This window comes from Cimex lectularius, unplaced genomic scaffold, assembly GCF_000648675.2.
Source record: "Cimex lectularius strain Harlan isolate CLEC.00 unplaced genomic scaffold, Clec_2.1 scaffold66, whole genome shotgun sequence".
Lineage (NCBI taxonomy): Eukaryota > Metazoa > Arthropoda > Insecta > Hemiptera > Cimicidae > Cimex > Cimex lectularius.
This window is the reverse complement of record NW_019392701.1, coordinates 165,940-178,759: the sequence shown is the minus strand read 5'-3', so window position 1 is coordinate 178,759 and position 12,820 is coordinate 165,940. Positions and strand designations below refer to the sequence as shown.

Genomic DNA, 12,820 nt, shown 5'->3' with positions numbered 1-12,820 from the left:
GATTGATCCCAGTTAGTACTGTAAATAAAAATTATTAAATATATATAATACACACACACACACACACACACACACACACACACACACACACATTCTCTTGTTGACTAGTGTATTCTTCTGCTGTCACCAGTCAACTTATGATGTCAACTACTTTCTTTCCAATTTTCTGTTGCAGGTATAAATTAACCATCATCCTCTTCTGTGTCATACTTTGGATATCACTCTGTTCAGAATTTGAGTCTTGCACCTCTATTTCTTCAGCTTCTTCTATATCGGAAGCTTCATAAACATCTAGACGAAGCATCTTTCAATAGAATCACGAATTGTCATGTACGGGTCTATCCATAACCTCGTTTGCCTAAAAAAATATGGATTTTCACAGTCTTCTGGATTGTGAAAAGAAAATATTTTTTGATGCTATTGTGTCTCTGGAAAAATTATGAAAATTATTCATTAAAATAGAAGAAAAAAAAATTAAAAACACATTAGAATAAAAAAGGAACCATCGCATTGGATTTATTAGATTCAGCACCTATAAAATGCTAAAACACAATGTTTAAAAAAATACTTATTATGGGTAATACGAAACAAAAAATGGAAAGATTGTATAAAATAAAAAATAAATAAAATGAGAATATTAACAAATTTGGTCATGCTGGATCTTGCGGATCCAAATGCATCCCAGTTCAATGACGAAGTTGAGTGCACGGTTATTGTCACACTGAATTATGTAAATTCCCTAGTCAGGAGAGCCCACCACCGACCAGAAATATCTAGTTGTTTAGAAAAAACTAAGTGGATCTCTGAGATCCATAACGACCAACATAGTGTTAAGAATGGCATTGTTAGATGAAAATATTCTCCAGACTACATTCAAAACCTTGTAAAATCGATGCCACATGGAATGCAAGTGATGATCAATGCAAGAGTAGGAAGTACTTCGTACTGAACTGAATATTTTCTTCATTGTTTCCACAGCAACATTTTTGATAAAAATGTTTTACTCGGTTTATTTATTATATATATATCATATTTTTCTTTAAAAGAATCCAGTAAACAACAAAAAATAAAAATTATAACGATTGCATTTAATAAAAAAAACCGAGGGCTGCCACTTTTTTACCTCTCAGTGTATTTGCAACCTTTGGATCACCAGAAGACGGTTTAAGGTAAAAAAAAAAGAAACATATTTTAAAAACTAATATATATTTTGGTATGTATAATAATATATATATTTATTTGTTTAAATGAATCCTATTCTATATTTTTACATAATGGTATACAATAATTTTTTATTAAAATAAAACAGAAAATCCTCAACAATAATCTCATTTTGATTTGGCTGTAATATTTTACAATTTACGGTGTCTTAAGTTTTGATACACACGAAAAAATTATCTTTTTACATTTTTTTCATGATGAAACACCACAAAACAGGTACATAATTATCTCCCTTCAAGTGTTCTGAAGGCAAAACAGGGGCAAAAGATGCTCCTCATTGCATGTCTTTCGTAACATTTCACTTGTGGTCAGTACTTAAACATTACAATTTTTTTTTTTTGCTTAAAATCGATACATTTTAAAGAGCAATGGGACAAAAAACCACTGTTGTTGAAAGAAAAATGATTTGTCTGCATAATCCGATGCGAGATAGGAGTCATGCAACAGTTCAAAAAATAGCATGGCCCAACTAAGTGTTTTTCATTTATAAGAAGCAGAAGGTCTAAATTAAGTGCTTCAGAAAATGCAGAAAAATTCTTAAATTGGCTACAGAATAAGGAAGAAATTGAAAAGTGTATCAACAAGCGAGAGTGCTTAGGAGGCTCAAGAAAGAACTAGAAAAAATATTTAAACTATGTATAAATAAGATAAGATATATAAATAAGATTTATCGGAAAACCGACTGTACTAAAAACGTTCAACCTCAGGAGTGTAAGTATTAGTATTTTTGGATCTGGTCAGAAAAAATACAGAGCTGAATTCTGAATCTTATCCTCACAGTAAAGCATTGGGGGGGGGGCAGCAAACTTATTTGGGGGCATATAAGCGTTGCTGTTATTGGTGACTATTTCATTGAGGATAAATTTGAAGATGAGGTGTATCAAAACTTTTGGCACTCATTGTGTGTTTTCGTCCTTGATAAATTAACACTTTATTATTTTAAAGTGAAACTTCCCTTAACGGACACCTTTCAAAAGAAGACGCCTTCCTTGAATGAACAAATCCTGATTACCTGGCAACTTCCCTCTAAAATCTTCTATAAAGCAGATCAATAACAAAGTTTTTCAGTCACATTTTTTTAAATGTTCTTTTGTGTTTAATAAATCATATTTTACAAGTAAATACAAATTTTATTGATTGATTATGGCCCATCTTGTAATACTAAACACTTTTTCACTCTTCTCCCAAAAGCGAACAATTTGTTTCATTCCCCGAGCGTGTCCTTTATAGGGAAGTTTTCACTGTATTAAGCATATAAAAGTAGAAATGAAATGTTTTGACACGTTACTCAATATGGAAAAGCACATCATATAAAACAAAAATTAATTAAGTAGTTTTTGTACTTAAAATTTGCAACTAACTTTTCATTGAGGATTTACTGTGATAACTGAGGAGTTCCATTCCTCCAAATGAGGTTCGAAAAGAGCAAAAAATCATAGAACTAATTGTCCTCCTCGAATCAATATTAAAATTGAATTTAAAATTAAAAACAAAAAAAAAAGATGAATATGAAAGACAAAACCCCTTAAATAATCAATTGGCTGGGGACACAACACCTTAATTACAAGATAACATGTTATAAAAAACTACAATAAAATCTCTTTACAAAAATCCCATTTTGTCTTTTGTTGGGAAACTCGGACCTTCACCACCGAACTGCTTATTTTTGCAGGTACACCCTTAAAAAAACTAACTGCATTACACATTCATATTTCAAATTTGATTAGTGGCTTCTTTTTGAACACAGTTATAAATAATGAAAACGTATTTTAACACAATACCATTATTCTATTTATAATTTTAAATTTCATTTTATATGAATATTTTTGTCAAAAACATCTTCAATTTTATTACAAATGGCGTATAAAAAGGCAAATTTGGAAAAAAATTAGCTCCAAACCGTTATTAAATCTTATTTTGAAAATTGTGGATCACTGGATTTTTCTGAGCTTGAAGCATAAAGCTGTTGACAAGATCATGGCCAGAAAATAGATTCTGCAACATAGATTCGTTACTGCCAAAGTTGGAGACTGGCAGCGTCTGGTGCTTCCTTTTCTTGGCAGTATCTTGCTCAGAGGGGAATACTCTCTTCAATGTTTGACTTTCATCTGTAAACACATTTTTCAGAAATTCAGTATGAACAACATTAAAAGTAAATCAAATATTAAATATGGCAGAGAAAGCATTAATGAATAACATTAAGCATAAAAATTAATCTGGTATGTGCTTAAATTTTTTTGGTTTTTCAGAAAAAAGTCAAATTTTTAAAATATAAATTTATTTTATTTTTAATCAAAAATGTAATTAGTTTTCCATAAGACAGTGCCAACTTTCTGGTAGCAGAAACCTCATTTTTGTTTAAGTCTGATTACTTAGAGAATACATCTTAAGTTCGATTTTTACTTTCATTCAAAAATTCCCAACCTTTTAAGAGGTTGTTGGGAGCAGAACAAGCAAAATCGAAGGGGCAAGGACTGGAGAGTATAGACGGTGGGACATCTGTTGCCAGCCTGACTCGGCAATTTTACTCCGAGTGCGGCTGAAAGAGGCCTGGTGCCGTGGTAAAACACGATGTTGCATCTATTCACCAGGGCTGGACGTTTTTCCTTCAACGCTGAATCAAGAAGTTTCAAGGTTTGATTTCGTGGTAACAGTTTCCGATAAATTAATCCTCGGATATCCCACTGAACAGAAAATAGTATCTTACGTGGGTCCAACTCTTGATGACGACAACATCATTCCAGTCTTCTAGCAAATTGTCCTACTTTAGCATTTTTGTAAGAGACCCACTTCTCATCCCCAGTAACTAAATCTATACTAATATAATAAAGAGAAAAAGTTTGTTTGTATGTAAGAGGTAATCTCAAAAAAATTTTTTAGACATGTTCCATATGATCAAAGGAATGACAGACATACACTTCATGTTACTATTGCATTATCAAGTAAAGATATGAAATTTTATGTTACCGTGCGTCAAATCATTTCAGCGTAACTGCTAAGCCCCTACTGTTGTGATGCTCAATAAGAAAGGTGGGGCATGCATGTGGATAAGGATGCCATTTACCGTTTTAAGCAACACTGCTCCTTTGAACTTCAGTCTAAATTTGCCATTAATTAAGTCATCCCTTTTAAGCTCATTAGGCTGGTCTTTGATTTGTCTCTCATAAGAAAGCGTCTGAACCACTGTTGACTCACACATTCAGTTACAACACTGTAAAATCCCCATAAATTTTGATAGGCATGCTCTTTTTCCCAAGTCAAACTCGGCAAGCAAAAATTAATTTTATATACTTCCATGTTGTACGCGCCACAGTTCATTCTAGACAGAATTTTGAGATAGCCTACCCCTTTTTTAACAATATCGTTCAATAGTTTTTTCCCCCTTGGACTAACAGGTAATAAATTGCCTTTATAAGGGTGAAAGCCGAAATTTGAAAAAACGAAAAACAAAAAAACTTACGCACATACCCAATAAGTATGGTAAAACTGTTTAGTTAAAAGCTGACTTACTTTTGTCCAATGATTTAGCAATAAAGAATTCTGATTGTATGGTGCTCACACTGGTGTTTTCATCATTCTGAAGGTACTGCTTTAGTTCTGGTAGACTATCAGTATTCATCTCATGAGGTACTGGAGAACTAAAATTGTTTATAATCAAGATTTTTGATATTAAAATGCTTTGCATTATCACAATTACCATCTTGAACTGGAATTATTGCTGTTAGCTTGGAAATTGACATTCCAGGCTAGATCAAACGGCATTAATGAAGGTATATCTTCCATCTCATCGCAAATGTACTGTGCTTTATTCAAATCGTCTGTGTCCGCATCGATCAGATCCAGTCCAAGGATTGTCTTCATGTTTGCTTCTTCAAAACTAGAAGGTTCAACGATGAGTGACGGGAGATTGCATCCTGTCCTCTGATTTAAAAAAAAATCACTCTTTCAATTTGCCCTAATTTGTGTAAATTTGCATAACTTACATCGGTCTCATCTGGAGACAAGGAATTAGTCGAGCCGTCATCGCGATAAGACGAGAACAACGGAGTCACCGCATCTGCATTGATCAACGGACAATATTGATCGTCGGGGTTGAATGTCACATTGTTGAACACATCGTGCAACGGGATATCAAGCGATACGCATACACCACCATCAACAGGAGCCAGATATGTTAAATCATCAGGTTCGTCTTTACACAATGCTAAAAATCAAAATAACAAATGTTAATTTAATATTTTACAGATTAGTTTATAAGAAATATACTTGGAGATCCGTTTTCATCCGAGAATGAAAGGAATCCTTGATTCATTTCTGCTGTCTTAGGAGCGAATATCTTTATAGTCGCCGGTTGAGGACGAGGAGACGGTTGTTCAGATTTGACTGCTGAAGTAAGTTTCGGTGGTGATGCCACTGTTTTCATCTCTGTCGGGAGTATCCTTTCCTTCTCATGTTCCATGACCCACTCGAGTTGATCTGTGGTGTAGACTTCGTCTTCATGCAATTTTTCACTTTAAAAATACGCTTATTATTTAACAACAATGAAAATTGTAAGGTGAGAAAATTATCTTTCATACAGTGGTGATTCAGCTGTAGGCTACACTGCCTAGTTACTTGGATTAAACATTTTTAAAAAAATTGGACAAATAATATTCTATAAAATTATTTGTACCTAATAACATAATTGACGCAAACGATGCTCTGGGGCTTGGTCCCTTTGTCACAGTAGATAATTGTTGCTTGTGTCGATACCCACACGTAGCCCCCACCTTGAGCTAAAAACCTGTACATCCCTGTTTCAGACTGTCCCCTTGCAAACACTAAAAATTAACATTTATCAGATTTTTACAATTGAAAAAAAAAAAAAAAAAAATCAAATTTGAAAAATTTTCTTACAAGCTTTGTATGTTTTTTCAATGCAGCTGTTATCTTGAATGTGGTGATACTGATACATGGATTTGCCAATTAAATTTTTCGGCTCGTAACCCAAAAAGTAAGTCATTCTGTAAATTAAAAACAATCAATTTGGTGTAAATCGGTAAAAATAATATATTGTACCTTTCATCTGCATAAGTGAACTTCATATCCAAGGAATGTTTGCTCAAGAAAATATAGGCCCCGAGCGGTGCATCGATGTCACTCGGATGTGGGATCGGAGTGGCGATAGTTACAAAACTAAATTTGTCATTTAGAGCACCATCGAGTTCCATGAACCGACCATTGATACGAAGGACCTTTGTATTATATACAATATAAGTGTGGAAAAAATATGTTTATATTGGGTGTAGGTGTGTAAGTTTTTTTTTAATTTTGACTTTTACCCTTATAAAGGCAATCCGTTATTACCGACTACCCCGTTAGCTCTAGGGTGGGAAAAACCTAATTGAAATAGATTGTTAAGAAAGAGGCAGTTGATCCTAAAATCTAGTCTAGAATAAATTGCGACCTGTACTACATAGATAAAGATATACTTCATTTGAGGCACTGCTTGCTGACTTTGATGATGGCAGAGTGACTGATGCCTGTTGAAATTTATGCGGATTTTACGGTGATAATGTTGTAAATGAACTGGCGAGTCAGTGGTTCAGATGGAGAGACGCATCAAAGATCAGCCTAACAAACTTAAAACTAACAACTGATAAGTGGCATTGGACGATGAGGACAAATTAACAGTAGTAGAGCTGTCAGGGTTTATCACAGAATAAAAAGAAATATCTTATATTCTTTACTCATGGGAACAAGGAAAACCAAAACCAAGGTTATTGCATTTCACACCTGAATAGGAATAAATTAGAAGGGTTTATTTCCTATTTTGGTCACCAAAGATGAGAAGTGGGTCCTTTACAAAAATGTTACACGCTGAAAGACTGCAAAAAGAATGAAACAACGTATCGACAGCAACAGTTGCACCCTCATAATAAGGGTCTGTTTGGTGGGATGTTCGAGGAATGATTTATTGATTGCTGTAACCATGCAACCTAACCAAGTTATACAGTGCCCAGATAGAGTGTCTTGGGTCAGCGTAGAACGGAAACGTCCAGTCTTAGTGAATAGTTGCAATGATGAGTTTTACCATGACAACACCAGGCCTCATAAAGCTTCGCTCACTCAGAGTAAATCACCGAGTTAAGGCAACAGTTGCCCCACCCTCTGTTCTCTTGGGAACACTTAGCACCTTCTGATTTTTATTTATTCCGTTACCTAAACTACTTAAAAGGTAGGGAATTTTTGAGTGAAAACACTGAAAATCATAGTTACACAAAAAAGGAGACAATTTCTGCTACCAGAAACATTCTGGCCGTATATTATAGAAAATGAAGGAAATTATCTTTTGGATTAAAAATAAAATAAATTTATGTGTGGTGATTTGATTGAATATAATTTTTTTTTTTTTTAATTGTATAAATTCACTTTTTGTCCACATCCTACATGTATTTGTTAAATTTAAACAATGTTTGTAAATCCCAGGCCCTGAAAATGATCTCAATAAAGATCGAAACATTGGCACAATAAAGAAAATGTTTTTCTAAAATATTTATTTAGAAATCGTGAGATGCGGTCTGGTGTGATGTAGGTTTCAGAAAAACATTTTCTTTATTGTGCCAACGTTTCGATCTTTATTGAGATCATCTTCAGGGCCTAGGATTTACAAACATTGTTTACATATAACAATTACATTTTGGATGTGGAAAAGTGAATTTATACAATACAAAATATATTTTATATATTCAATCAAAGTATTTCTACTCATTCAAATTGTTTGTCATCTGTGTATTTGTGTCATTCTTGCGTGTCGTGTCGAGAGTGCCAGTGAGATTTTGCTATTTTGTGTTTATATACGTTGGATTTTGAAGGGGTGGGGAAGGATGTTGGTATAGAAAAGACATTTTTGTATAAGGCATCGACTTCCTTGAAGTGAAAAGAGCCGACGAAGGGAAAAAATGTGTTGGTAATGGTTCGGCCAGATTATCCTTTCAGGATTATATAGAAAGGGATAAATAGGAAAAGGAAAGCTGAATTGTTGGGAAATTAGACTATGTGAAAAATATTTGATGTGTGGAATGTAATGTGATGATATAGGTATGTTATCTGTATTGAATTTATATATATATTATTGATATTGGCGTAGCTGCGACTGAGTTTACATGTGTCTGTTCTGTAATTGATGCTGTGTTTATCTCGGTTGATATAAACCATTTCTAAGAAATTACGTTTATATTTGTTTTGTTCTGTATGTAATATTTTTGGATTTTTGTAGTCGAAATTGTGTTTGTGTTCAAAATGGTGGGTAGCGAGTGCTGTAGGATTTTGCTTGGGTTTTTTGCAATCAAAGATATGTTGCTTTACTCTCGTGTCCAAATATTGAGATGTAAGACCGATGTAAGTTGCCGGACAGTTTAAACAGTTGATCTTGTAGATTACGTCGGATTTATTTGTTATTGGTGTTTTTGTGAAACCTACATCACACCAGACCGCATCTCACGGTTTCTGAATAATCGTCGACTAACGGTCACTAATCACCACACACGTTTTTCTAAAACCTAAGTCACACCAGACCGCATATACTCTTTATATTTTGAAAGTTTGACTTTTTTCTCTGAAAACCCAAAAAACTTACACATACACACACCCAACTTGAAATTATGTTATAGAAATTTACCTTGTATGAAGCAGATTTGATATTAATACTTCGGCCTTTACTTGACAAAGTGCTCTTCATTCGTAAAAAGAATGATGACTGCTCACTAGGATCATTTTTCACCGAGAGTACTTCCTTAATATCACTATGATCACATGGATGGGTGACTTCATAAATGCTTTGTCCCAGGAGGTCTACCTGTGATTCCCAAATGATTGTCAGAAATAACATGACACTTTACTATTTATTAAAAACATAAGTAAAGTAATAAGTTATGTAGCAAACATTATATAATAAATAATATGCTATAAAATGTGCTAAATGAGTTGTAAATCCTTTTTCTAAAGAAGTAAAATATCTAGGAGTCATTGTTGTTAGAATATTTTCATGGAATCAACAATTAAGTAAAATTACACAAATGGCGAAAACTGCAGTTGGTAAATGTAAACTCCTTTGTGGGAAAATTTGGGGACTAAACAAAAAAAAAGTCCCTACGGTTGATTGTTAGAGCCATTCTAGCCTTGAACAAAGACATTAGAGCTAAGGGCAGTCAGAGTTTGCAGTAGTGCTCAGAGTCTAGCATTCCTGAGCATAACTGTGGTGATGAGAACGACTCCAACCCTGGAAATCTTTCAGAATCTACCACCACTACATACCTTCAACAAGGAGCAATTAAAGCTTCAGGCAGGCAAGATTCTGGGGATGCTCGTTGATGTCATAACTCCAAAATTCAGATTTGATAAAAAATTTCAAATAATGGTAGAGGATACTGGAAGAAAATTCCAGTTAATCGTACGCAAATGGCCCTAAGGCTGAGTATGGTCCGGGAGCTGGTTTCCATAGGAATAAACTAATAATAAAATATATGCCACCATCTTTCAAATGAGGATTGTGGGTACTGAACAAACACCAAGAAGAATAAAGACTAGGTATCATTAACGAAGGAATAACTACTTGGACAGCCAGGTGGCACTAAAAGCAACTACCTATTAATAGTAAGTCCAGATCAGTTTGGGACTGCATCAGAGCTATTATGGATAACAACAACAAGCATGCAGGGCAGAGAGGCAACTGGTTGTAAAGCCAAGAATGCTTCTGCCGCCTCTAAACTGCCAAAAACAAACAGATCAATCATACAATGGATTATGACTAAATCCTCAGTCCAATGTAACTGTGTATCAAAGGAGAACTGCACAATTACTAAAACTAAAACCTGTTACTAGAATAACTAATTAGTTACTGACTGGATACTGCACACTCCAAAGGCTATATATCCAAGTATAGACTTCGATCAGCAGAAAGCTTATGCAGATATTGCCAGTAAAAAGAAGAAACAATGGAAAAAGTCCTCGGTTGATACATGTTTACGCTGGCTAAGATTCGTATACCTGAAAGAGGAAAAGCCGATGAGGAGGTCTAGAATGGAGATGCACTATATTGATCATAGTGCACAGGTTGTAAAGTGGCCGACTCCTTTTGTGGTAACTGATCGGACTTAAAGTCAAATGTTTAAGTAAAAAACTAAATAATGTAATTATGATTTTCAACTTGCCTGTGATATTCCCAAATAAGTGGAAACATTGTTTGATATAAATATGATGTCCCCATCAAGTGCTAAGACCAGAACAAACCCTCCTACTGCTTTCAAAAACAAGTCATCATGAGAGTCTTTTTTAATTTCTTTTTTCGTCTCAACTGAAAATTTATGTCGTATAAAAATTGAGTAAAGTATTAAAAATTAACAGAAAAAATTTTGTTAGGCAGGTGACTACTTTTTTTAAAAATTTTCATGATCCTTAAGTGAGTGATGATTAATCTCATAATAGATGCTTTATCAAGGTGTGAAACGACACTTGTAGGCAGGGGAAGCGCCGCAGCCAAATCCGTGAATATCTCACTTTCTCGACTTCTTCTGCACCTGGCAGCATCTCGTGATTTCTCTTTTCTCTTCTCACTCGGCCTGAAACAATTTAAACAAGATTAACAACATTCTAAAGAGTTATTTGTATTTTTTTTTTGTTATAGCTCATAAAAAATAAAATTGTCTATCAATGTCACAGCACACGGCTGATGGATACAGCAGGGGAGAGAACAGATCAGTATTGTAGATGGCCAACCTGCTAATAAATTAAATGTAATCTTTTAGCTCAGAAGAATAAGAGGATTTACATCATAATACTGTGCAGTAAGAACGTTTAGTAATAAATACATCACACTGAGAATAGGCATCAGCTCAGCTCCATCAGAGCAAAGTCCCAACAAACCACGGCGCAGTGGCATCCAAAGGCAGGGAAAGAACGGAATCTCATGGGACTAATACTTTTAATCTTACATTGTGTGCAGAGCTTTATCGAAGAGGGGCCAGTGACTTGTCACCTTTGACACTCCCTCCTAAGCTCACTGGAGATTCTTTGACCTCAGAGTCTGGGAAGGTACTCCTGAATCCAGCCCAAGGGCGACCAACACCCGAGGCCACACCGCCAACATAGGGCACCATCAGAGGAAACAAGAATTGAGTGAATATGAAATTTACATTTTATCTAATAGTTGAATGTCTGTTAAGAAGTTAAATTTTGTTTTATTGATGTTGAATTATTGCTTAATATGGATCTTTGAGAGGTCTTTGGGGATTTGGTGGAGGGTTCTGGCAGAGGTATATAAAGACAATCAATTATGATGTGGGATACCACAATGCAATACACAACACATCATACATTATTTGGGTTTAGAATAAAACACTCAACAATAGATCAAGTTCACAGAATTACTGATATAATAGAAAGAGCATTAGAAGAGAAACATATCTTAATCCTTTGATAAAGTCTGGCTTGAAGGTATGTAAACTAAAAAAAATCCTCCCAACTAAGTACATACAACATCTCTCCTCCTACTTCTAGGCAAGAGTACAAATACTCTAAACTTTTAGAAACGAAGGCTAGTGTGTCACTGGCTATGTCAGTGGAAAATGGTATTGAAGCATCGACAAGAAAACTGAAAAATATGAACAACCGAACTGATGGACAAAATATTGGAAAATTATTATATTAAAGAGCATAAGTCTGTAAATATTAATTATACAAACAGAAAAATCACAGACAGTACAATCAATATAAAAATAGTACCCCGATGCTAGATTGTAAAGCAAAATAGAGAGCACACATAAAAATAAAGAAAACAGAACTGGAAATGAGAAAATTTTCAAGTTATCAAACGACCATAGAACAATCTAACAATCTAAGGACAAGTTAGGACTAGAATAATGGAACTGTTAACTGTACATTGCAGGCTCCCTGGCCGCAACAGTTAAATCATTGAATAGGCGCTCATCACTATAAGATAAAATGTATCAGGTTAAATCCAGTGGTTAAAAAAGTTAAATCCAGTAAAAAAGGTTGTATGACCTCTGATACAATTCAAAATTTAATAGGTAATCACAAATTAAAAATTAAAAAAGGCATAATAATGAAAATAAAAAGGTACAGTACACTCTTGTTATCTGCGCTTTCACCCATCTGTGGTTGAAAATTCACTAATGAATAATTGGCAAAACTCATCAAATTGACCACAGAAGAGGATAAAATAGAAGAAAAACGGGAATGAGCAATAGAAACAGCTGGATAAATCTTTCGTTTAGCTCAAAAGATGAAAAACAAAATCATAGAATATGATCTTCCAATAAAGGAAAGAAGCATGATATCATCACTGCTAACTCAATCAATGGACCCTCTCCGATAAAATTTCCAGCAGTTGAAAAACCAGTCAAAGCAGCCTCTTATAACAACCTTCTTTGAGAAAGCTGGAAGAGCAAATTTCACTGATTCATCACCATCTACTTCTAACTGTGAAGTTTAATTTATCTTTTTTAAACTCAAATAATTTTTTCTCATTTGTTTATTCATGGTTATGTTTGGTACGTATCCCCCCACAGATAACAAGTCTACTGTAATGATGTTTTAATAG

General features: G+C 34.3%; 1 protein-coding gene across 1 annotated transcript in view; it reads right to left on the bottom strand.

Moving 5' to 3' along the window:
• Positions 1–1,239: 1,239 nt before the first annotated feature.
• The window catches only part of LOC106668923 (hypoxia-inducible factor 1-alpha-like), a 38,386-nt gene continuing 26,805 nt past the window's right edge, over positions 1,240–12,820 (bottom strand). The window contains exons 2-12 of the mRNA XM_014398118.2: positions 10,633–10,820; positions 10,413–10,555; positions 8,882–9,058; positions 6,280–6,455; positions 6,118–6,224; positions 5,894–6,041; positions 5,488–5,732; positions 5,205–5,425; positions 4,919–5,142; positions 4,732–4,859; positions 1,240–3,329 (exon numbers count right to left, since the gene is read on the bottom strand). Of these exons, the coding sequence (XP_014253604.1) occupies positions 3,127–3,329; positions 4,732–4,859; positions 4,919–5,142; positions 5,205–5,425; positions 5,488–5,732; positions 5,894–6,041; positions 6,118–6,224; positions 6,280–6,455; positions 8,882–9,058; positions 10,413–10,555; positions 10,633–10,820 (1,960 nt within the window). The 3' untranslated portion in view covers positions 1,240–3,126. The remainder of the gene's footprint in view (positions 3,330–4,731; positions 4,860–4,918; positions 5,143–5,204; positions 5,426–5,487; positions 5,733–5,893; positions 6,042–6,117; positions 6,225–6,279; positions 6,456–8,881; positions 9,059–10,412; positions 10,556–10,632; positions 10,821–12,820) is intronic.